The following is a 26575-nucleotide window of genomic DNA, read 5'->3' on the forward strand; positions in this document are numbered from 1 at the left end:
CCTCTTATAGGTCCTATCTCACTTCCATTGCCAATGTCCCTATTCCCAGAACAGTGCAAGAAGCCTTATTAGTTCTAGAGTGGAAAGATGCAATGCAAGTTGAAATGGATGCCCTGTTGAAAAATAACACTTGGGAGCTAGTTGACCTACCCAAAGGAAAGAAGCCAGTTGGATGTAGATGGGTATTTACTGTGAAGCATAATGCTGATGACTCCATTGAAAGGTATAAAGCTCGGTTGGTTGTAAAGGGGTTCACCTAGACTTATGGTATAGACTACTTGGAGACTTTTGCCCCGGTAGCCAAGATGACTACCATCCGAGTTCTATTATCCCTTGCAACAAGTTATTCTTGGCCCTTGTTCTAGATGGATGTTAAAAATGCTTTTCTGAATGGAGACTTATAGGAAAAGGTCTACATGAAGTTGCCTCTTGGATTCTATGATACAAAGACAGGTAAGAAGGTTTGCCGACTGAATAAGGCATTGTATGGATTAAAGCAGTCACCTAGAGCTTGGTTTGATAGATTCAGACTAGCCCTTGCAAAATTCGGTTATGTATAGATAGGCCTAGTTAGATCATACACTGTTCATTAAAAGGGTGGACTCTTCTTTGACCTTGCTTGCTGTATGTGTGAATGGTATTGTAGTGACAGGAAATAATAGTAGTGAGATTGAGTCTCTCAAACAACTCCTTCATCAAGAGTTTGAGGTGAAAGATATTGGTGCACTACGGTACTTTTTGGGTATTGAGGTTGCTAGATCTAAACAAGGGATCTTTATCTCTCAGAGAAAATATGTTCTAGATCCGTTGCCGGAAACTGGAAAGTTAGGTGTCAAGCCTGCTGATACACCCATTGAATGGAATCACAAGATCAATGCAGAGGGCGGGGAGCCTCTTGAAGACAAAGTTATGTTCCAACGGTTGGTTGAAAAGCTCCTATTATCTCTGCCTCACTCGGCCAGATATCAGTTATGCAGTTAGTGTTGTCAGCCTGTACATGCATTCCCCTAGAACTACTCATCTTCTTGTGGCAGAGAGAATATTAGCATACTTGAAGAGATGCTCGGGTAGGGGTATACTGTTCAAGAACGATAATCACATGAAGGTGGAGGTCTATACAGATGCTGATTGGGCTGGGAGTGCTGATGATAGGAGGTCTACCTCTGGATATTGTGCCCTTGTGGTGAAAGGGATGGTAGAATCCATCGTATGGACACCAAAACAGTTGCGGAATGGGTGGGCAAATTTAAAAAATTTTCTACCTGCCTTTCAACTGGGAATCACATTCCCTAATTTTAGAATCAAGATTCAAGGATCCTACTTGAACCATAACCGAACCAAATCTGAACCAAAAGTGAAGGAAGTAATTATACCTGATCCAGAGAAAGAAATTTCTCCCAAAGTTGGTGTTCACGCCCAAAGAAGGAACCAAGATCTGCTCTTGCTGAAGATGACACAACAACTGTGGAACAGAACCAACAAAGTGCATCCTACACACTGAATCCTTCACAAGAATCCTCTCGATGACAATGAGCATCAAACCGAATCAGCCTTTCAAGAAAGACTGATATCAGGAACTTTTCTTGATCTTTCTCTGGCAGAGAAAACAAATTGCAATAGATGGGTGGCGGCTGCAACTGGAGGAAGCTAGAGAAATAGATGGCGATTGCAACAGATGGGTGGCAGCTGCAATTGTGTTCTGTCTCCCTAGGGTTCGAATTCATGTAATTCGATTAGGGTTTCTTCCAGTTGCTTAATGATTAAGAAAGGTTTTCCTGATCATATCAGGAGTTGCTCCTTATCCAAATCAGTATTTGGATTAGGTCTCTTCTTAATCCTATCTGTAGATTAGATAAGCTTTTGGGCTCATCCTAATCTCAGATTCACCCCTTAATAATGACTTATCAAATCAGCCCAGTTCGAAATAGGCTTTAGGCCCAATAAGGTTATGTGCTCAAAAGTCTTCCAAATTGCTACCCAGTTGGGCTTCTTTGTATGGCGTGGGACCCAAGCATTGATCTACACACCAGCTACATGGGTTCGGCCCAGCCTCTGTTATAAGGCCTGGCCGAATTCATTGGAAAGCCCAGTGAACCCCCTGAGCCCATCACATGGACCCTATGGGCCCAACACTTACACTAAGTGGTCCCTGGGCCAAGCCAGCTTATAAAAACCCAGGGACTGTGGGCAGGTGCAAGATTAGCCCATCAGGTATCATCCCAAATGGCCTTACACTTAACCTCTCAGCCCATAATGATCAAGCACTGCCCATCAAGAGAGGACCTCTCCCATGGCTGCAAGGAACAATGCTGCACTCTCTACTTACATGGATCCCAGGAATTAAAACCATTTGCAAACAATTTGAAACCATACTTATATATATATATATATATATATATATATATATATATATATATATATTTTGCAAAACAAAATTCCAACGATTGAAATCAACTGTCGGCATTTTGGTTTCCATCAGAGAGAGTGCATCCCCGATCATTACCTTTGTCCGACAAAGGGGCTGATCCCGTCACTATGATCACCCACTCAGATGGATTCTCAGACTGTCCCAACATACCCAGGTTTTGACCCCCGCTAAGGATCTCACTGATTGGCATATCAAAGACATCCCAATCCGACACCTAGTGCAGTACCATAATTGGGTCTAGGGCTCAGGTGTAACTTTCCAGTTTTGCCCATCAATCTCCAAGGTTCGGGGCAATACTGGAAATCTGGTCCGGTTCAAGGGTTCAATTAATCCTACATTGCATGTGCCTCGGGTCTCACCCTGGCGGCTAAGACAAGTCACCCCAACACTTGGCAGCACACCAGTGTCAGCCTTGTCAGAATAAATCTCCCCAGACTTATCCAACGACTGTGAACATTAAAAACCAACACAAGTCTCATTAAGTGTCCAGTTTTAGGGTCTTACACAGAAGTATACCACACAACATGAATCAAACCTGTACTTCATTTATTTACATTAAATATCAAAAGTACATCAAAACTGATTGAAGCTAAGGGCATACAAAAACTGTCCAACATGTGGGGGGTAACCTTGTCTATTGGAGGAGTAAGAAACAAAGTGTTGTTTCCCGCTCAAGTGCCGAAGCTGAATACAGGTCAATGGCTAACGGAGTGGCTAAAATCCTATGGCTGAGATCACTACTTGAAGAGTTGGGTATTGATTATGAGAAGCCCTTGATGCTGTAATCAGGCGGCTATTAATATAGCTCACAATCCGGTGCAGCATGACAGAACTAAGCATATCGAAGTTGATCGACATTTGTCCGAGAGAGGGTCTCATCACAGGAAGTGTCTCCCGTATATCACATCCAACATGCAACTTGCAAATATCCTAACCAAGGCTGTACCAAGGGTGAAGTTAGAGGTAGACCTATCCAAGTTGGGAATGATAAATATCTATTCCCAACTTGAGGGGGAGCGTAGAGAACACTGATGTGGGCCCCACAGCTGTGGTCCCCACTGTGTTTGTGGGACAGTATGTGCAATTATTTGTTTCAGTCATGTTAGTGTTAGTTGGTGGTCAGCATGTTATCTTAGTTATTTATTTTAGTTTGTTATTTGCTTTATTTGTCACGTAAGTATTAAGGGCAGATCTGTCCTTTCCTCTATGTACTGAACATAACCTATAAATACTAAGAGAGTGGCGGCGGCAGATCAATTCCAGAATCTGTCCCTCCTTTCAAACCTTTGTGTTCTCTTGTTCTTCTCCTCTCTTTTTTTTTCTTTTCCTTACTTTTCTTCTACCTTTTCTAATCTGAAATTCATTAGGATTCAAGGCTGATTGTAGTTTCAATATTGCTTTCGATATTGCTCACCATCTTCAGTGTCCTTCCATACAAGAGTCTTTAGGTGATCCATTTCTTCCTAAATAGACTGTAGAGAAGAGAAATACATAGCTACAAATCTCTCCCCTCGGTGCATACTACAAGATTCTCTTCGAAGCTGGTACACTCTAGCAGTATTGTTAACTCGGGAATAAGTGGCAACAACTCTATTCCAAATATCTTTGGCCGTTGGAAGAAACATGTAGTTTCGGGCAATATGAGGTTGCATTGAGCAAATCAACCATGACAATACAAGGGAGTTATCTTGTTCCCACTTTGCATATTTTGGATCTTCCAAATTTGGCTTCACCTCCTTTCTTGTGATGAATCCCAGTTTATCTCTCCCAGTGATGGTAAGTTTAGTAGATTGGGACCACTCTAAAAACTTGGTTCCATCAAGTTTAACAGTAGTTATAATACCATTGGAAATGTCTGCAGTTCTCGGGAACACACTAGAAACCATCTGTACATCCTTAGATGATTCCATAATCTATCAAAACACTTGTGCATCAACCAAAAGGGGCCCCAAATACTTAACCACAGCTAAGGACCCAAGAAACTAGGTCACCACACGGTTAAGAGGCAAAAAAAGGCCAAAAAACTAAGTTGGCACCAAAATAGAGGGAGAAGAAAATCTCCCAAAAATTGTCTAGGGCTTAGAAAAATACAGGACCACTTTCGTTGCTCCCACGGTAAAAAACGACCTGAATGGTCTAGGTTTTGCAGCAGAAAAACTGATTAAACAATGTGTATAAGGATCGACATCAGATCTGGATTTTTTGCGGTTTTCTGCTTGAAAAATCTATTAAAAATCATAGAAGCTTCAAACAAAGACAGGAGTCATACCAAAGATCTTCTAAAATCAGGGCAAATCAAATCATATATGATTCATGTATTGCCGCTGACACTTGTATGGACTGCTGACATCATCCGATGGCAGTTTGACATCAGCAATTCATCTCATGCAAGAGAGTCAGCAAGAAAGGTATTCCCAAGTGCCTTTGCTTGCTCTGATACCAAGTTGGAAACTAGTATTGTAAATCTAGGGTTTGTACGAGAAAGAAAGAAAGAAAGAGAGAAAGGAGAAGAAGTAGAGGAATGTGTCGAGTGGTGTGTTCTTGTTACTGTTCACACCCTCAAAAGGCACTCTATATTTTGCAACAAGAAATTACAAAGAGGTCTCTACTTGGGCACCGAAATACAAAAAGAGTACAAGGGGAAGAGATAAAGACTAAAACACCCTTGCCTAAACTTTCTCAACAATTACCAAAAAAATCATGTTACCAAGTTTTTTTCTTGTTTAAAGGAAGGTATTGTTGGGGTGGGTCCCAGAAATAAATTCAAGAGGTTGTATAGAATAAAAGAAGTTGAAAGCAAAGCTAGACTTAAGCCAAAGTCTGGCAAGCATGCTCTTCTAACAGCTGGGATTATGCTTCGGATTAGGTATTTGAGGGGGCAGCTCAAAGTGTCCAAGTAGGTGAGTTGGTGGATTCTAAGGAAAGGTGTGTTGGGTTGTGTTAATGGAAAGTTTTTATTATAATTTCAAACATAACATAATTCACCCAATTATACTAATAACTAGGGTTTTTGATATTTGGGTAAGCTCCATTCAGGATATCTTGTAGATATTCCTTTAATTATATTTCTACTAGGGGCAGAAAAACCCATTGATTCTGGTTTAGAAGTACAAATGAGCAGAATAAACTAAGTAGAATTTCACTATTGAATTTTCCTCTGAAATTTTTGGTGTATTTTCCCTCTTTATTTGAGAGAAAACCAACAAATATAATAAATATTTTTTTTCTATGTATAACAAGCAAATGGAGATCATAATTAGCCATATTTCATGAATAAGATTATAGATGGCCTTAAATAATGATTTTGTGTATTATCATGATGTGGGGAACCATAATCAGCCAAGTTTTCTAAGCTAGCCTATAGATGGTTGTCTTCTTACATATAAAATAGTGATTTTATGGGTTAAGATGGAGTAAGGAACCATAATCAGCCAAGTTTCATAGACAAGGCCGTAGATGGTTATTTCCTTATATGTATTTCAATATTAGACAAGGAAGAAAAGAAAGAAATAAATAAGGGAAGAAAGAAAGGGTGAGAGGAGTAGAGGAATATGGTCCTCCATCTCATAAGAGACGCTGTTGGAATATCATAGTGAAGAGGCGTAGGAGGAAAACAAGATTCCCTACCTTCCTCTTCTTACATTTTTTATGATCTTCACACCAATCTTCTTCTTCTTTCTCTCTCTCTTGATTAGAAGAAGAAATTGATTTAATGATTTTATTAAAAAGACAGATTAAGGTACATGATAGAAGGTGACCTTTCACCCAAGAAATAGAGAACTGAGAAGCTTATCCAAAAGGATTACAATATAGCCCAAAACAATGGATACCTATAAACCCCTTGTTTATCTAGTGTGTTGGCCATCCGGTTTATAGTCCCTGTCCAATTAAAATTGGAAGGTACATTGCACCTGTTTGTAGTCCATGAAACAACGAACTTTGAGAACCCTTCACCAATCTTCTTTTTTCTCTTCTCATTTGTCTTTTGGTGCTGGAAATCCTAGAAACAGAGTAGTATTAGCCAATAGAATGGCATTAGCTCTCTCTCCTATAGGTAGGGGTGGCAATTTCTCACTCAATCCGTTAAACCCACCCAACCCACCCATTATATAACCTGTTCAACCTGCCCACTTAGTGAGTTCAAAATGGGTTGAATCACCCATTGGAACAATTTAAATGGGTTGGTAAGGTCAGGTTGTGGATATCCATTGGGTTAACCACTAATGGTACAAGTGTGAATTCCATGGCCATTTTTCTTTAATTTTCTTCATTTGAGTGAAACAATTTATAATTAATGCATTAATTTCTAATTAATTATTGACTAAAATTAGTTTTGGTTTGAGCCAACACAGTTCACCCAAATCAACATGAATCCAAATTCAATCAAATGGTTAAATGGCTTACTCTGGTTTGGATAAGTTGGTTCACTCATACCTGGCTGGAATTAATCTAGACCCAATCAATTCATTCAATGACGAGTGCGATTTGATTCCAGCACAAATGGCCCAACTGTGCCAACTTGAATAAACCCAAACAACCCAACAATCTGGACTGACCTGATTTGGGTCAACCAGATCCAACTCTAGATCAGATTGTTTGGGTATCCCGACTTGACCCTGGTTTGGATCAGTTTGGACCAAATCAACTTGACCCGGGTCTAGATGGTACCCGATTTGGACCAGTTTGGCTCAAACCAATATTGTTTAGATCTAAGTGGACATTGTTGACTTGGTTCGATCTGATTTGGCTTTGCCACTCCGGTCCGAACCCAAATGGTTTGGCCACTCTTGATGCAATTAGCTTGAATATGAACACAATTAGATGGTTCAAGTTGGTTTGGCCGATTTGAATCCAAGCGGTTCAGTCGAACCCAAAATCCAAACATAGTCAAATGGCTCCAAGTGATTAATTGCTTTTTATTCTCGTAAAAATAATATGCATGTAATGTGATTTGAACCTTCATCACTTATGTTAGAGACGACCACTATTACCACTAAGCCATGACCAACTTATTTGTCAAAAGGGAGTTGGTTTTTAGTTTTAAGTGTCATAAACTAAGTTGCTACAAGGTTAATGGGTTGGGCGGGTTGGATTGGGTCATGGTGGGTTTGGGTTGAACTCAACCCATTTAATTTTATTTAAATGGGTCATTAATGGGTTGGGTTGAAGTTCAACCCAAACCTATTCAATTGCCACCCCTACCTATAGGGAGAGGGGTTTATATTGAGGAGGGAGGTGGTTAGGTATTTCCCCACCCCTCTCTTCTTAGGGTGATTAACCCTAGTTCAGTTCTAGGTCCGAAGTATGTAAGAAGAATAGAAGGAGAAAGAGAAGAAGAAGAGAAGAAGGGTTCGGTCTAGGAGGGAAAACACTTCACTAACCCAACCAACCTACTATGTATTTATACTGTATATATTGAATTACAAAAGTCAATATTGTCGCTCATTAAGTATGGGACACATAACTTAAACTTAGACAAAACAGGCTATTCAATCTCAATTAGATAGACAAAAGATCTAAATACCCTTGTATGGTTGATTCTAACAGGTGCCAAGTCACACCCCACTTAGAATGGTTTATGGAGGGAAAAGAAAACTCTTCCTTCCTTGGGTGACATGTGCCACCCCACTTATAATGGTTAGAGGAGGGAAAATAACTTCCTCCTAGGGTGACGTGTGTCACCCCACTTAATGTGGCTAGAGGAGGGAAAATAACCCTCGTGTTATGATAGGACAAGTGTCATCCCCTTTATAAATAAATGGGACACCTCATAAGATTCTTAATTAATATAAGTTTAACTCTTTTAGGGCCTGTTGTTCACTAAAATGGATTACATGCCCCTTTCTTTCCTAAACAAATTATTTCTGCCCACCCATAGGACTGGGCTTAGAAGATCAACCTGGAAAGAAATGCCCTTTTTTTTTTCTTAAGCTATGATTGGGAATACTTTAATAACCTGCTCCCAGTCCAGCAAAATTAAGGACATAACAGTTTGGCCTTTGAAGAGACCACAAGATTCGAGAAAGCTAAAGGTTGGAGTGGAGTTGTCTGATCAAATGAGATCGGTAGAGAAAAAGTTGGACCTGAACAAACTTTCAGAAAAAGAGGCTCATGTTAGTAAAATTTTCAGGCTTTTCTTTGTGGGCAGCGAGGAATTTTCAAGAAGAGCTTTCTTGGAGTGGGGAAACAGAAAGAGGAGAATTTTAAGGAAGAAAGTAGTGCTGTTGAAGTTTTAGAGGATGTGGAGGATTGATATGTAGTTTTGGGTGGCTTGGGCGGGGGGAGGGTGTTGATGGTTGGTTTATTATATTTGTTGAAGGCTTTGTGAGATTGCATCCGGGTTTGAGGTGGTTTTTCTTTGGTGTTTTGTGTTTGCTTTTAGTTAGGTGATGCTTTATCACCTTTCTTGTTGTATATTTATATATTTTTATTTTAGTAAAAAATTCCTTTTATTATAAAAAAAAGACATCTAAAATGGTTATTGACAACCCCCCACCCCCCCACCCCCCCCCCCCCCCCCCCCCAAAAAAAATAATAAAAAAAAGAAAGAAAGAAAGAAAGAAAGAAAACAGCACCGAAGTTAATCTGGTTAACCCTGGGAACTCAGGTATTGGTGGATTGTTTAGAAACTATAGTGGGCAGATGATAATATCCTATTCAGGTCCAATAGGATACGGTGACCCCTGAAGGGCTGCAATCTTATTAGATCAAGGCCTAAGGTTAGGAATGATTGGGTACACCGACATGAGGGAGCCAAAATCTTTGGCTGGAAGGCTGAATACATCTTTGAGTTGGATGTTAATATTATGGGAAAATAGTCCAGGGAAGGAAGGAGTCAAAGGGTTAGCCTGCTTGTATTTGTTTTGTGTCCAATTTGATTTGGGAGTGCACATGCTATTTCTCATTTTATCTTTCTTGTACCATCCATTTTTTTTCGTGAGTATGAATAAATGCTGCTTGATCTGTTATTGATAAAAAATGTAGTGTTCTTTCTCCTTAATATTTGCTGTCTGTATCATGTGTAACATACTATGCATTTTTAATTTGTTGAGTATTTCTTTTTAAAATTCAACTCTGTCCTAGATTTATGTGCTGTTGATATTAATGGTTGTTAAAAGTTCAATGCAAAACTTTTGCTTATCATCTTGTTTGGTCTTTTCCTTTCTTCTGTTTTATTTGTTAATTATGTTCTTTTGAGTCTTATTCTAAAATTTTTGTTTACCTACAGAGTTTTAGTTTATATAATCTTTTCCTGTGGCTGCTAATCTTGGAGTTTTATTTTTGATTTACAATGGGTCTGGTGGATATTTTTAATTGAATCTCCATGCCTTTAACATTTTGCAGGTGAGTTTGATGATATTCTTGACAATAACAGCAATCAGGATATCTCTTATTCCAGTGAAGAGATTAGTGTTGTTTACAAGGATGTAGAAACTTCGTCCTTACTGCAGTCAAATGGATCTATGCTTCTGGACAAGTGCGACAAGTTGCTGGACATTGAGAATTTGACACTACAAACACCAAAAAGTAAAACTGTTCTTGTTAGAGACTTATCATTGGTAGTTAAAAAGAAAGATCACTTATTGGTTAGTGTATTTTTACTTTTCATCTTGACCTTATGTCCTTTTGATATGAAAATATTAGCAATGATGCCCTTTGAGGTGAAAATGTTAACAGTGGATAACTGTATCGATAGGTAACAGGCCCTAGTGGTAGTGGCAAGACTTCATTGTTAAGAGCTATGGCTGGTCTTTGGAGTACTGGCAATGGGAAAATTACATTCTATATTGAAGATGCAAAGGAAACTCAATCACCCATTTCTCCAGATATGACACCTTCTGAAGTAATCAACACAGAAAGGACAGATGTAGAACTTGGCATGTTTAGAAATGGAAAAAATCAGGATGCATTTTTCCTTCCACAAAGACCATATATGGTCTTAGGGACACTTCGACAGCAATTGCTTTATCCGACATGGAGTGAAGATCCACTTCCATTTTCAGTGAATGCTAAATCCACAGGTATGGATTTTCTTACATGTTAAAATTTCCTGGAAGGATGTAGGGTGTCTCTGATGCGGTCATCCATGAATCTCACTCCCTCCCCTCCCTACAACCTGGTAACAGATTTTTTTTTATAGGTAGATTGAATGCTTTAATTCTTAAAAGCACCTAAGAATTATTGTATACAAGATCCTTAGTAACCCAAGAATTTCTATCCATGTCTTCAATGTTCAAGAGCATTGAAATCCTGTCAAGAATAAACTGTCTTACATCAGGATATATCCAACTAATTGGCCACTTGGTGCAGAAAAATGCTGAAGGTTAGGACCCTGTCCATTCTACCTCTCCCAAGACTCCAGATAGTTTGGATCGACATTCAGTAATGGCCTTTACATATTCAACTAATGGGCCTTCCCTCTCCATCTCTGTTCAAATCACCCCCACCAAAAAAAAAAAAAAAAGCAAACAAACTGGATTTCTGTTTGATGGTTTTTTTATACATCTGGTGACACTAGATTATGTGCATCATTATCCTATCCTATCTGACATTCATTAATTAGATGGTTTAGTTCTGTGTTTCATTGTATAATTCTTTCCATTCTTTATCTTTTTCTCATTATCATTATGGATATTTATTGTCCTGACCTTTTGAGCCATTATTTTTCTATTGTGCATTTTCTGTTTGTTAGTTCCAGATCATGTTCAAAAGATTGATATGGATTATTGAGAGGAATTTTTTATCAGATTCTAAAAGCAGTATTAAATTTGATGCACAGGTTCATTGCCTTTCTTGATGCAAGCACCACAGACAGAATATGCGGGAGAAAAGCCTAAGAAGCCCACTCTAGACGATCTCATTCGGGTCTTGGAGGATGTACGCTTGGGTTATATTTTATCTCGGCTTAATGGTCTAGATAGAACATATGAATGGTCTAGTGTCCTTTCTCTTGGTGAGCAGCAACGACTAGCATTTGCACGCCTTTTGCTTTCAAAACCAAAATTGGTACTCTTGGATGAATCTACCAGTGCTTTAGATGAAGCCAATGAGGTATTTGTTAATTCATGAATTTATTTACATCTCTGTACTGTTTCAATCGTCTGTGAAGAATTGATGTAACTGGTTTCTGTAATGTTCTTAAGATGTTTATGATGCTGCATGGAGCTTAAAACAGGTCTACTTACAATTTAGATTTAAGGTTCTGAAGGTACTTCAGTGCTGCACAAGTACTATTGAGGGTAATTGGGAGAGTAAATAAGAAGACATCTTTGGATCTTCCTTGGAAGTGGTTAATGGTATTTCCCAAGGATCAACATAAGACTTAGGTGTTCAAGCATCGAGAAAGATCTAAAGCACTAGTAGATGGGATGCTGGATCTGTTGTAGTGGCACTCTTAACCTTTGTTGGATTATGGTGGAAATAGATAAGCAAGATGGAAAAGAATTTCTGGATCTGATGCTTCCCATGTTCCATTGCTTAGCTCTCAAAAACAGGCAATGCAGAATGTATTAGTGGATTTTATGCTACTTTTTCCATCGGTTTCATGGATAATAATATAATGACATTGCCGCCTTGGGGGTGGGGGGGGGGGGAGGGATAGTCATTCCATTTTTCTCCAAATCATGGAAACTGTGAAACTTTTATTTTCTGCTCGACAATTCAATCACAGCCTTGCTACTAAATATAGTCCTCCAATATCCCATCAATTCATCAGGGGATGTTGCGTTAGGATTGGAACCTGGGAAAATTATTGTGTATAGTTCCCTTGTGATGTGCATTTGGTAACCCTACTTTGTATCCCAATATCTCCATTTCTTTCTATTTTTCATAAAACTTTGGTTTTTGCAGGGTTGCTAGGGATGAAGAGTGATAATTCTTTTCTTATAGTGAAATTTCTGTGAGGATGCTTTCTTTTTTATCCTATTGTCAGGATTGTTGTATATGGATTCCCTTTGTAAGGGTTTCTTTACTTGTCTAAAATCCTTGACATAAATGGCATTGTTGCTGTGGAGTTCTCTTAAGGTTATTTTTGAGAACTCAACCCAAGGCACCAAGGTGAGGCTAGGAGACAGGGGGGCGCCTTGTCGCCTAGGCGATGGATTTTTTTAAGTAAAAACATGTATCCTAGGGTAGTTCCCTAGGTTCCATAATCATATATCCTTAATAAATATCCATAATTTTCATAAGAGAAGTATAAACTTCATGTTAAAGTATAGAAAATCAAAAAATAAAGGGCTGAATCCTATTTCTGTTATAGGAAAAGAAGAAGAAGAAGAAGAAGAAGAAGAAGAAGAAGAAGAAGAAGAAGAAGAAGAAGAAGAAGAAGAAGAAGAAATGTGTTGATTGGACAACATTTTATGTTCTTCCTTATTGGTTCAGGTTTTGAAGTCTTTGAGGGATCAATACAGAATTTAGCAATGTTTGTGTTGATTAAACCCTAACAAATAAGAAAATAATAAAAAGAAGGGAAATTGTCTAAAACTCACCATGAGTTTTCAGCATTTCTCTAAACTCACCACAACTTTTCAAAACGTCTAAAACTCACCATGTCAGTAAGTTTTTATTTTTATTTTCCAAAACTCACCTTCCGTTAGTACACCGTTAATGTTTCTTAACAGAGGTGTCCATGTCAGCATAAATAACAATTTTTATGACCAAATCACCCTTGAATGGTGAGTTAGAGGAAAATGGTCTTTTTTAATTTTCAATTTTATTTATTTATTTTTTACATTTTAGTGTTTTGTTATAATTTCTAATGTTTTGTTATAATTTCTGTTTTTTTACATTTTTCTATTTTCTACAGTCTATAAAAGTTTATGTATTTTTTTTATTTATTTGCAATTTTTGTGCTTTTCTATAATTTTTGGTGTTTTTTCTACAATTTTTATTTTCTAATTTTGTTTTTCAATTTCTATAGTTTCTATAATTTGAAAATAATTTTTTATTTTGTGTGCAATTTCTATAATTTTTTATATTTTTTCCAATTTCTGTGTTTTTCTGTATTTTATATTTGAAAATATTTTTTGAAGTTTTTCCTTTTTCTCATATCTAAATATTAAAATATATGTATATATTTTATATTTTTCTATGAAGGTTAAAATGGTAATATATTAACAGCTATTAATCTCTTAACGTCAAGTTTGTGACATGGTGAGTTTTTGACAATTTCCCTAAAAAGAAATTAGTATATAAACATACAAAATGAATATTGTAGTTTAAAAATGGCTATTTTATAATTATAATCTCAAAAAGTTAAGAATATAAAGCTTTTTTATAACACGCTATAGAAAACTGCTTAGCGAGCCTCCAAGGGTGCCTTGTCGCCTAGGCGATCACCTAGGCATCGCCTTAACAATTATGGGATTTGTTAGTGTAGTGGTATTTTTGTCTTTACACTTATGTTTAGGTTGCTGATCTGTAATATTATATTAGAACTAGTGTCCCTCACTTAAATAAGGGCACATGTGTCTTTTCCATTATGTTGGTAATATAAAACATGTCTGGCCGAATGGGAGAAGGGATCTTTTCCCTAATTTGAACAAGACTTTTCTTCTCTCCTTTTCTCCTCCTTTCTCTCTCTTTCTTTCTTCTTTCTTCTCTCTTCTTGGTTGTTATCAGACTAACAGAACTCAAAGGCAGGCCGAATTATAATATGGTATCAGAGTACAACTAAGCAACTTGGATCTGCCCAGATTTCTGTTTTCTACGCACTCAATCTAGGGTTTTCTTGATTTCTCTGCCATCGATTGGAGATAAGGGCTGAAAAGCAGTGGTCACTCTCTTCCCTTGGAGGTTTCTATGCCTCCAGTTGTACTGTTCATGGTCGGTTGTTGTGGTTTCTAAGAAGTCCCCCCCTAATCGATGAAGAGAAGAGGGTTGATTCGTGTGGTGCAGTGGGTGCCTTGTGTGGACTGATTTTCTTCTTGTGTGGTTTGTTTTTCGGGTGATGAGGTAAGAGATTTCTATGCATATTTTTGTTATGAATCAAATAGGAAGTATGTTTCAGATCGTATGATGGGATTTCAGACTGTAGTGTGCTAGGGTTTATGCTGCTTTTTGTGCGATTCAAAGGGGGAATGGTTCTCAATTTCTCATATAGTGGTGAGATTTCAGGTAGTCGTAGGGTAGGGTTTGTGGTGTAAAGAGTGCAACCTTCAGCAATAAAAAGTGCTGAAACTAGTGTGATCAGTGTGATCAAGTAGTGTGCAGTGTGTCGAATTCAGTAATAACAGAATTCAGCAATGGGAGATAACAGTGATAGAAAATCTAATGTGATGATACCTACTGACTACCTGAATGTTCAAATGGCCTCCATTAAATTGAATGGGGAGAATTCTGTACCTTAGGCTAAATCTGTAGAAATTTTTCTGAAGGCAATGAAGAAGGTGAAACACATAAGGGAGGAGAAACCCTCCACTGATTCTCATGAGTATGAAGACTGGGAACAAGAGGATGCACAGATTATCACGTGGTAATGGAACAATATGGAACCCAAGATTAGTGTAAATTTCATGTTTCTTGACACTGCCAAAGATGTGTGGGACCATGCTAAGAAGTTGTATTCTAGTCAAGACAATACAACCAGAGTATATCAGCTGTATCAGGAATACTTTAATTTGCAATAGGGCAATCAGAGTCTTGAGGAGTACTATTCTAGTATGAGAAACATTTGTAATGTGTTGAATGTTTATCACCCCCTCACTTCTGATATCAAAATTCAGCAATAATAGAGAGAACTTGATGTGACTCGATTTTTAGTGGGGCTGAAATCTGAGTATGAACCGATGCGGGCTCAGATACTAGGAGGGTCAGCTCTCCCTTCCTTAGAAGAGGTGTTTGCTCGACTTCGGAGGACTTCCATTGGATCTAATGATAATTCTAATGTCTCTAGTAGATCAGCCTTTGTAGTGTCAAGGGGCCGTGGTGTTAGAGGTGGAGCTCGAGGAGCTCAGTCTGGCCGTGGTGGTAGCAGTGGTCCGGTATATGGCCGGAGTGGTGGTGGTGGACCTACATATAACCGTGGTGGTGGTCGTATTGGAGGTAGAGATTCAGGGGGAGCTCGTGGCAGAGGATGTGGCTCTAGTCCGAGGAGATGTACTCATTGTGGTATGGATGGACATACCATTAATTATTGCTATGACTTGCATGGTCCACCCTCAACTTGGGCCAATCATACCCTGACTAGTGACACCAGTTTCAGGCAAGAGAATCGTTCAGCTGATCAGATGCCTTCTACATCCACAGATGTTCCTGGGAAGGAGATGGTGAGTGTTCCCCGTGATGAGTATGAGAGGTTTGTCCAATCCACATCTCAACAGAACACGGCTACTTTCGCACACTCAGGTATGGCTTGTTTGGTATCCACACCCAATCCCTGGAATATTGACTCTGGAGCCTCCAATCACATGACTGGAACTCCAGGTGTGTTTTCTTCCCTCTCTCATTGCTCAACATCACAATCTGTTACCCTTGCTAATGGTTCCACATCCTTGATTTGTGGTGTTGGTAATGTTAATTTGACCCCCTTATCTTTATCCTCAGTTTTGTATGCCCCTAAATTTCCGTTTAACCTTATGTCAGTTTGTAAGTTGACCAAGTCACTCAATTGCTCTATTACTTTTACCCTTCTATGTGTGTTTTTTAGGATCTCAAGACGGGGATGAAGATTGGTGGAGGGCATGAAGCCAGTGGATTGTATTATCTTGACGGTGGTGGAAGAACATCAACAACTCTCCAGTCATCTCTCTCTCCTCTCTAGTGGCACTGTCGATTTGGTCATCCTTCGCTGAAAGTTTTGAAATCTTTGGTTCCTTCGTTGAGTCAACTTTCTGTTTTAGATTGTGAGTCGTGTCAGTTGGGGAAACATCATCGAGTTCCCTTTAGTCCTAGGGTTGATAACCGTGTGTCGAGTCCTTTTTCTTTGGTTCATTCCGATGTTTAGGGTCCTTATAAAGTGATGTCATACAATGGATATAGATATTTTGTCATTTTTATTGATGATTTTTCAAGGATGACGTGGCTCTATTTAATGAAAGAAAGAAGCGAATTGTTTACCATCTTCCAAAAATTTTATGTTGAGATTCACAATCAATTTGGTGTTCACATTAAAATTTTTCATTCTGATAATGGCCGTGAATATTTATCTTCATCATTTCAAGAATACTTGGACCAACATGGCATTATACATCAGACCTCATGTACCTACACCCCACAACAAAATGGGGTGGCTGAGAGAAAGAATCGTCATCTTTTGGAAACAGCACGATCCTTCATGCATCACATGAATGTTCCCAAACCCTTTTGGAGTGATGTGGTGCTTACTTCTTGCTTCTTGATTAATCGGATGCCCACGTCTATCCTTGATGGTCATTCCCCATTCACTACCTTGTTTCCCACCTTGTCTCCGTTTCCTCTTCCTCCTTAGGTTTTTGGGTGTGTCTGCTTTGTCCATAATTTGAGCCCCAGGAAGGACAAGTTAGATGCACGATCCATTAAGTGCATCTTCCTTAGCTACTCCCGGATCCAAAAAGGGTATAAATGTTACCATCCTTGTTCTCGACGTTCCTTTGTGTGTGTTGATGTTACCTTCTTTGAGTTTACTCCGTTTTTCTTGGGGTCCGGTGATGCTTCTTCCTCGTCACCTCCTGCTCTTCCACTTCCAGTTGTCGATTCTGTTTCCCTTGTTCCAATTGTGACCAAGTCCTTGCCTCCAGTGCCACCGCCTGTTGAACGCCCACCTATCCGTCAAGTGTATACATATCACCACATGTACCGGCTGCTACTCCTCTGGCTCCATCATCGTCGACAGATTCGGCAGTTGTCTCCACACCAGCCCCAAACCCAGTATCTGATCTTGATCTTCCCATTGCCTTGCGGAAAGGTAAGCGCACTTGTACCCTTCATCCTATTTCTAATTATGTTTCACTCACTCAACTTTTCGCTTCCCATCACTAGTTTATCTCTTTGTTATCCTCAGTTGTTGCTCCTAAGGATGTCCAGGAAGCCCTTGCCTCTCCAGGGTGGTGCCGTGCAATGGAAGAACTCTCAGCTCTAATTCATAATCATACTTGGGACCTCACCACTCTTCCTCCTAGGAAGCAGACTATTGGTTGTAAGTGGGTTTATACTGTTAAGTATTTACCTGATGGTAGTGTTGAGTGCCTGAAAGCTCGATTGGTTGCAAAAGGGTACTCCCAAACCTATGGTATTGACTACACAGAGACCTTCTCCCCAGTTGCTAAGATTGGTTCGGTTCGTGTTGTGATCTCTCTTGCTGCTATGTATGATTGGCCCCTCTATCAGCTTGATATCAAGAATGCTTTTTTGCATGGTGATTTGCTCGAGGAAGTCTACATGGAGCAACCATCGGGGTTTGTTGCTCAGGGGAAGGATGGTAAGGTATGCAGACTAAAGAAGGCTATATATGGGTTTAAACAGTCTCCTCGAGCATGGTTTGGTAGGTTCAGTGAGGTGGTAAAGAAGTTTGGTATGACAGTGCCAAGTTGATCATTCCGTCTTCAGTCATGACTCTCAGGCAGGAAAAATCCTATTGGTGGTGTATGTAGATGGTATTGTTATTACCGGGAATGATAAAATGGGTATTGACAGGTTGAAGACTTTTCTACAAGAACATTTTCAAATAAAGGACCTTGGTAAATTGAAATATTTCTTGGGGATAGAACTAGCAAGATCTAAGCATGGTATTAATTAGTGTAAGAGGAAATATGTGCTTGATTTGCTGGAGGAAACAGGTTTGTTAGGTGCTAAACCAAATGAAACACCTATGGAAACAAATACTAGGCTGAGTAGTGATATGGGTGAAGTGTTTGAAGACCCTGGCAGATACCAGCGACTTGTAGGTAAATTGAACTACCTAACCATTACTCGGCTAGATATTTCATTTGCGGTTAGTGTGGTAAGTCAGTTCATGCAGAAACATCTGGTTACTCATTGGGATGCGGTTCTAAGAATTGTGAGGTATTTAAAAGGGGCCCCTGGTCATGGTTTGATATACAAAAGTGGTGGAAAACTTGAAATAGAATGGTATACTGATGCTGACTGGGCCGGTTCTATGTTTGATAGGAGCTCTACCACAGGCTATTGCACTTTTCTTGGGGGTAATCTGGTGACATGGAAAAGTAAGAAGCAGACAGTCGTGGCGAGAAGTAGTGCAGAGGCAGAATATAGAGCTATGGCACATATTGCTTGTGAATTAGTGTGGCTAAGGAACCTTCTACAAGAGATAGGATACAATATTAACACTCCAATGAAGCTCTATTGTGACAATCAGGCTGCAGTTCATATTTCTTCTAATCCGGTGTTTCATGAAAGAACCAAGCACATAGAGGTTGACTGTCACTTTGTGAGAGAGAAGGTGCTGAATGGAGTGATAGACACTGCATATGTTAACACAGGGAACTAGTGGGCAGACTTATTTACAAAAAGGTTGAGTTGGGGAAGAATGGACTACATATGTAACAAGCTGGGATTATATGATATATACTCACCAGCTTGAGGGGGAGTGTTAGTGTAGGGGTATTTCTATCTTTATACTTATATTGAGGTTGCTGATCTGTAATATTATATTAGAACTAGTGTCCCTCACTTAAATAAGGGCACATGTGTCTTTTCCATTATGTTAGTAATATAAAACATGTCTGGCCGAATGGGAGAAGGGATCTTTTCCCCAATTCGAACAAGACTTTTCTTCTCTCCTTTTCTCCTCCTTTCTCTCTCTTTCTTCTTTCTTCTCTCTTCTTGGCTGTTATCAGACTAACAGAACTCAAAGGTAGGCCAAATTAGAATAGGATTAATACATGCATTGCTTCAATATTGTACAGAAACTAGTAAGTTCTCTTGATGTGTGTATCCTTTTTCTTGGCATCTTGTGAGTTCCTTCTTATTTCAATAACGAGGTACATGTTAATTTTTGACAAGATCAAAAGTCAAAGAGGATAAATATATACATATGGAAAACTTTAACAAAATGTACAACAGATACAAGGACTCTATTCAATTAGTAAATAATGTAGGTATAATTCTGTTTAATTAGTTCTTTTATCCACCTTCTTGCCTCAACAATTTTCTGATGTCGTGACTCAGATTAGAGAAGAAAATAAGAAGAGAATAAAGAGAACGATAGAAGAGAGAAATTTGAAGAAAGCAAAAAGTATGAGGTGGCAGCTTCTATATTACTTATACAGGCATCAGTCGAGAATGAGCATGACTAGAATAACCCTGGTCATAGAGCAACTATAAATATCAATAAAAAATGAAAATAAAATAAACCAGTCTAATACTAATAGTCCAAAATAAGTCCAATAGAGCCAAAAACCCAGGCTTGGGCTGATCATTCTTGGCTCGGGCCAAGAATGAACATGGCCAGGGTCTCCTACTAAGACTCTCTCATATGAAGTGTAGGTGATCATTCTTTGCTTGGGCCAGAAACGCGGCCCGATCCAGCTTGCAAATTTCCGAGCTTGGGCCTAGATTTTTGTGTATAGCCCAGTCCGGGCTTGGGCCCTCATTAAGCCCGAAAATTCTAAGGCCGGGCTTGGGCTTAATACTTCAAGGCTGGCGTAGGTGAAGGCAAAGGCTTCATTTTCATTCTCTAAACAATGTGGGACTTGGAAAAACACTCAATGGTTGCACTAATTATTTAGTGTTGTTCCAAGTCCCACATTGCTCAAGAATGAGAATGAAGGCCTTGCCTTCCTCTTAGTGTTTTAAAAGTGCAAGGGCCAATTTTAAAAAACCTATTATCTAAACTTAAAATACATAAACATAACATGTAAAGTGTATTCAAATGAAAATTTAAAAATAAAAGCAAACATATTGCATTCTTGATTCTTATTGCATTACTTTAAGTAGCTAATGTGATGTAAAACATATTGGATTCTTGATTCTCTGAGTCACTTTTGTACCATGCCCCTCGAGGCAAGCCCAAACAAGTCCATGTTAAGGTCTTAAATTCTTATTTCGCTCGCTCATCGAAGCAGAGGAGAATCCCCTATTTGCTAGTGTTGTTCATTCATTCATTCCAATAAAATATCTTCTTAAAAGGCAATTAAAGTTATAAAAACATTATTTTTTATGTGAGAAATAAGAATTTAAGAACCTAACATGGAGTTGTTTGGGCTTGTCTTAGGGGGCGTGGTTGGGGGTCTAGGGGCGGAGCCTCCAGCCCAGCATTAGGCTAAAAAAAATCATTAAAAGGGCGCACGCCTGGGCTGAGGTACAAGGTGCATGCCTAGGTGCACCAGGCGAGGTGCATACCCTAAAATGTGCCTTGCCTACACGCCTCAGGCACACCTTGTAAATCATTGCTTCCTCCATTAAAGGATAGGTAACCCAAGCCAATTCAAGTCTAACAATTAAATGAGTCTCATGCCTTGTTTTTTGTGCCATAGGCCTAAAGCCTAGCCAAGCTCAATTTAACTTTAGCTTGTGTAATTTTTTGTATGTATTACATTTACATATTATTTAATTTAAAATTTTAAATAAATTAATTTTGATTATTTGGTTTCATGGACTTAAAGTCTTTACTCATTAGGCCCGGAAAGCCCGTAAGCTTGGCCTGGTCCTGTGTAGGGTAGGTCTTGGGCTTGCAATCTAGGCCCAGGGTGCAAGCTGGGTCGGGCCCGGGCCTACCTTAAAGCCCTTATAATTGGTGTTAAGCCCGGCCCGGGCCCGGCCCATGATCAGCCCTAATGAAGTGTCAATCAACTTTAATTTTATGTCTATCATGTTGTACTACGTTATGGGCAATATTGATTGCTGCCTGATTATCACAATATGGCAACAGAAGCTACACCAAGTGAAGCTTTGGTACCAGTTTGAATAATTTTCAGCTGTACGTCCTTTTTTAAAACCCTGATCTCTCCTACTCAACCTGGGGTACACTTCCCAGTCCGAGAAGTTTGGTGTCACCCTATTCCCCCCAAAGTGGGTGCTTTCCGTTGGGAGGTCTACCATGGTGCAATTAACACCTGCGACCTGATGCAGAGGAAGAGGCCTGGATGGTGCCTTTCACCCAATAAGTGTTGGTTGTGTGAGTCAAATGGTGAAACTGCTCTTCATATTTTTGTCTCCTGTCCTGTTGCTAGCTGCATTTGGGAATGGTTCTTTTCTCTCTTTGGGTGCAGGTGGGATACCCTGGTGATCTTGGAAAGGCTGTTTGACTCCTCCACTTTCAGATGGCCAAAAAGAAGAAGCAGAACTGTGGAGATGCACATGGGCAGCAATACTAAAAGTGAGAGAAATCTGAGAATTTTTGAAGAGGAGAAAAGATGCAAGGAAATGCTGATAGAAGGGATTATGATAAAAGTGACCTCATGGGTAAAAGTTTTGGGATTATTCTCAGATTTTACTACAGATGATATAATCAGGAATTGGAGTACAGTAGAATCCTTGTCATCGGCAAAAAAGGTCTTAAGAAATTGGGACCCCCTTAATCTGGTTTCCTCAAATTAAACTTTGATGGGAGCAGCTTTGGCAACCTGGTTATGTCTGGAATTGGAGGGGTAATAAGAAATGACAAGGGGAATGTGGTGGGGCTGTTTTTGGGCCCTATTGGATGGGGAGACTCCACTACAGCTGAACTAAAAGCAGTGGTGTTTGGGATTCAAAAAGCTGTGGAATTAGGAGTGAGAAAGCTGGTTGTAGAGGGCGACTCAAAGTAATCATAAGCTGGCTAAAGCAGAATGGAAAGACTCCCTGGTTCAGAAATGAATCCAAGAAGCTTAATCACATAACCAAGTACATGCAGTTATTATTTCAGTGGACTCCAAGAGCAGCAAATGGTTTTGCAGATCAGCTAGCAAAACAAGGGGTTAACAGGGAACTTTGTTTTTGGGCTCAGTTGTAAGTAAAAGTTTAATAGGTGGAAAAGTAGTGGGGTAGCCAAGGCTACTCAGATTCTGTACTATTTCTCATCTTAATTTTCTTAATGAAATTACCGTTACTGATCATAGAGAGAGAGAGAGAGAGAGAGAGAGAGAGAGAGAGAGAGAGAGAGAGAGAGAATAACAATAGTAGAAGGGAGAAATTTGAAGGGAGAAGAAAATGAGGTGTTGGCCTATATATTACTTGTGTCTGTCCAGAACGAAGAAAACAACCAGAACACATTTTTCATGTCTCTTCATATGATGTATCCCTAATATGTTTTCCATCAATAAACTTCCTCTCTATGGGGGATCTCTACAGAATTTCTAAGCCTTTATTTCAGCATTTTATTTCTAGTGCAAATCTTTGTCATATAGGAACACCATTGTCAGAAACTGAGGTCTTCTTCCAAACATAAGATAAGGATGGGTTTTTTTTTACCAATTTCAATTTATGGATCATTTCATTTTATTACTATTGAGTGGGCCGACTTGTGTTTAGTTTATTTTCTTTTAAATTAAGATGTTGTTGGGCCTTAGGCCCATTAGTTTTTATTTTTTAAAGAGCTGTAATTACTTAGTTTGAGTTGCCGCCCTACTAAGGGCATCCTTGTAATATCTCATACTTAAGTTAATTATAAATAGAATGAGGGGTTGGAGGCTAGGGTTATGTTAATCTATTCTAGTCGACCTTCTTCTCTTTCCTCCCCTTTCCTCTCTTGCTGAAATCCCCAACTTTTTACTCTTCCTTTCATAAGAAGCTTGGCTGAAATCAGCACATAAGGTTTTCTACTTGGTATCAGAGTAGGTTGAAAGTTCTTGAAGAGATTTATTCCTACAGCCCTAGATCGGCCGACTGCATGGAGTTTTAAGAGGCTGATCGAAGCTTTCAGGTAAGCCCAATTTTTGGATTTTCTTGATGGATCTGTATGCCCTGTAGTTGGTCTAGGGTTTCTCATTAGAATTAGGAAAAACTGGAGAAAGGGGAAGAGTCTTGATTTTGTTGGACTCTTCAATTCTGACCTAGGTAGTGGCACCCTATTTTTCTAGGGTTCCTCTGGGTTTTTTGTAAGGGGCGATTCAAGTTCCATGTGGTTTGGAGGCCTCTAGAGAGGGCGGTTGCTTCTTCTCTCTCTTTTCCTCATCCCATCGAAAAGGAATCTTTCGTTGGAAGAAAGTCCAAAACACCAAAGGAGTGTCGTTGGTTCCAGAAGGTATTCTGTTTATTCTTGTTGCATTTTTTAGCTGTTTTCTGGACCTCTTTGAGACACATGGAGGGACAAAGAGTTGAATATAAGCCCGGGAATGAAATGGGACCAGTGGGAGGTGCTGGAGACCCCTTTGGAGCCGAAACCATTACTACAGTTAGGTTGGATGGTACAAATTACTTAGAATGGTCTCAATTGCAAAGATGGCCATTGGGGCTCATTGAAAATTGGGGTATATTACTGGTGAAGAGGTAAAACCCGAAACTGGCAACTCCCGGTGGGTGCAAGAAAATTATATGGTAATGACATGGTTGTGTAATTCTATGTTGCCACATATAAGTAAAAATGTTTTATGGGCAAACACTGCTAAGGAGATATGGGATGGGGTTGCAAAGACCTATTCACAGAAGGAGAATGTTGCTAGGGTTTATCAACTGAGAAATCAAATTATTGCTACTAGGCAGAGAGATAGATCTGTTGTAGCTTATTTTTCAGTCCTTAAGACCCTGTTGCAGGAGATTGACCATCTAGAGACCTTTGCCTGGGAAACCACCAAGGATGCAGCTACCTATCAAAAACACTTAGAGAAGTATAGGGTGTTCGAATTCCTTGCTGGCCTTAACCCTGAGTATGACATTGCACGACAACATCTTCTTTCCAGGGACAGTGTCACTCTCTCCCAAGCATATGCATTCGTCTCAGGAGAGGAGTGCAGGAGGGATGTAATGATGAAGAATCTCATGTCTGATTAGTCTGCTATGGTAAGTGCTGTGAAATCTAAACAAAATGGCAATGAGAACAAGAAGGAAGACAAAAGGGACTTAGTCTGTGACTACTGTAAGAAACCAAAGCATACAAGAGATACTTGCTGGAAGCTTCATCCACATCTTGTGCTGACCAGATTGAAGAATAAGAGAGGAAATGCACATATGGCAGTTACTGGTGACACTCCGCCCCCCCTGCTACATCTGCCTTGGAGTTTGTTGCAGCTGCTGTAGTAAGGGCTGAGATTGAGAGGTTTGGGTTACTTCTGAATCAGAGGGATACAACTAGTTCCAATTCAGCCACAACCGGACAACAAGGTACAGGTAGCATAGGTGGAATTCACTCTACCTCCCTTGCCCACACAGGTAGTCCACATGTCACTGCAAACTATGTTTCTGCTTCAGGTAAGGAGAGATCTCCTTGGATTATAGACTCTAGAGCCTCAGAGCACATGACCCATTGCTCCACCATTTTCTCCTCTTACCAGCTCAGTTCTGGCAGAGATAGGGTCTCCACAGCTAATGGATCCCATGTTCCTATTGTTGGGAAGGGATCTATCAAGATTAATGATTCCATTTGTTTACCCTCTGTCTATCAGAGTAGCTGCTCCTACAGTCCACAGCAGAATGGTGTTGCAGAGAGAAAGAACAGACACATTGTTGGGACGGCAAGAAGCATGATGATCATAGCGACAGTTCCGGTTCGGTTTTGGGGTGATGTTGTTCTCACGGCAGTATATCTGATTAACAGGATGCCTTCTCGTATACTTGGATTCAGCACTCCATTCAGCCTTCTTTTTCCTCAGGGGGAGATATTTTATATTCCCCTAAGGGTGTTTGGGTGTGTTTGCTTTGCGCATATTCTTGGTACTTACCGTTTGAAGCTTGATCCCAAGGCAAAGAAATGTGTCTTCCTTGGATATGCAGAGAATCAGAAATGGTATCGCTGCTATGATCCAGTCTCTGGGAACCGGTTTGTTACTATGAACATCACCTTTTTTTAATCTACATACTTCTTCTCAAGGAATCCTTCTCAGGGGGAGTGTTTTGGGGAAGTAAGTCAACAGTCTATCCCTCTCCCAGTTCCGGTTTCTGTGTCTACTACTGTGCTTGACAACCATCCGATGTCACCTACCTTGCCACCCCCTTTGCGTTCCGTCTCACAGTTTTACTCACGGCAGGACTTCATAAGGAGGTTGATTCCACTACGGCAGAACTCACACCACTTCCTGTCGATCCCTTGGAGACTCCAGATTCGGCTGATACAGATCCATGTATTCCTCTTGATCCCTCTACTATTTCAGTTCCCATTAATCCCACTAACACTGTTACAGATAACCTTGATCTCTCTATTGCTCTTAGAAAAGGGAAGAGGAAGTGCACTGCTCATTGCATATCACAATACTTATCCTACAGTGGACTTTCTCCTTCATACCGTGTTTTTTTCTCTTCTCTTGATTCCATATCTATACCCAAGGGTGTTAGTGAGGCTCTCTCCAAACCTGAGTGGAAGGCAGCTATGCAAGAAGAGATGGAAGCTTTGATTAAGAATCAGACATGGGAGATTGTGGACCTACCAGAAGGCAAGGAGGCAGTTGGATGCAGATGGGTTTACACAATAAAGTATAAGGCAGATGGAAGCATAGAGATGTACAAGGCAAGACTTGTTGCAAAAGGATACACACAGACCTATGGCATTGATTATCTAGAGACCTTTGCACCAGTTGCAAAGATGACCTTTGTTCGGATACTCCTTTCTCTTGCTGCCTCATACTCTTGGCCCTTGTTTCAACTGGATGTGAAGAATGCTTTCCTAAATGGGGATCTACAAGAAGAGGTTTATATGGATCTTCCAACTGGTTTTTATGATAATGCTAAAGAGGGAAAGGTATGCAAGCTGAAGAAGTCACTATATGGCTTGAAATAATCCCCCAGAGCATGGTTCGACAGATTCAGAAAGGCCCTGATTGTTTTTGGCTACACTCAAACTCAATCTGATCACACCTTGTTTGTGAAGCGCAGGGGATCCTTGGTGTCAATCCTAATTGTTTATGTGGATGATATTGTTGTCACTGGGAATGATCTGAGTGAGATTGATAGTCTGAAGAGGAACCTGCATAAGGAATTTGAGATTAAGGACCTTGGAGAACTGAGATACTTCTTAGGCATTGAAGTTGCAAGATCGAAACATGGAATTTTTATCTCTCAAAGGAAGTATGTCTTGGACCTTCTCCAAGAAACAAGGAAACTTGGAACAAAGGCAGCTAGCACCCCCATTGATCAGAAACATAG

The 26575-nt window shown here is 39.7% G+C and overlaps 1 protein-coding gene across 1 annotated transcript in view; it reads left to right on the forward strand.

The window, feature by feature from the left end:
- Nucleotides 1-26575, forward strand: part of ABCD2 (ABC transporter family protein) — an 83576-nt gene that overhangs the window by 55034 nt on the left and 1967 nt on the right. The window contains exons 7-9 of the mRNA XM_088956383.1: nucleotides 9773-10014; nucleotides 10125-10449; nucleotides 11208-11479. Of these exons, the coding sequence (XP_088812509.1) occupies nucleotides 9773-10014; nucleotides 10125-10449; nucleotides 11208-11479 (839 nt within the window). The remainder of the gene's footprint in view (nucleotides 1-9772; nucleotides 10015-10124; nucleotides 10450-11207; nucleotides 11480-26575) is intronic.

The sequence above is a fragment of the Nelumbo lutea genome, chromosome 7 (assembly GCF_056320005.1).
Source record: "Nelumbo lutea isolate HS-2025 chromosome 7, American lotus-T2T, whole genome shotgun sequence".
NCBI classification, from domain to species: domain Eukaryota; kingdom Viridiplantae; phylum Streptophyta; class Magnoliopsida; order Proteales; family Nelumbonaceae; genus Nelumbo; species Nelumbo lutea.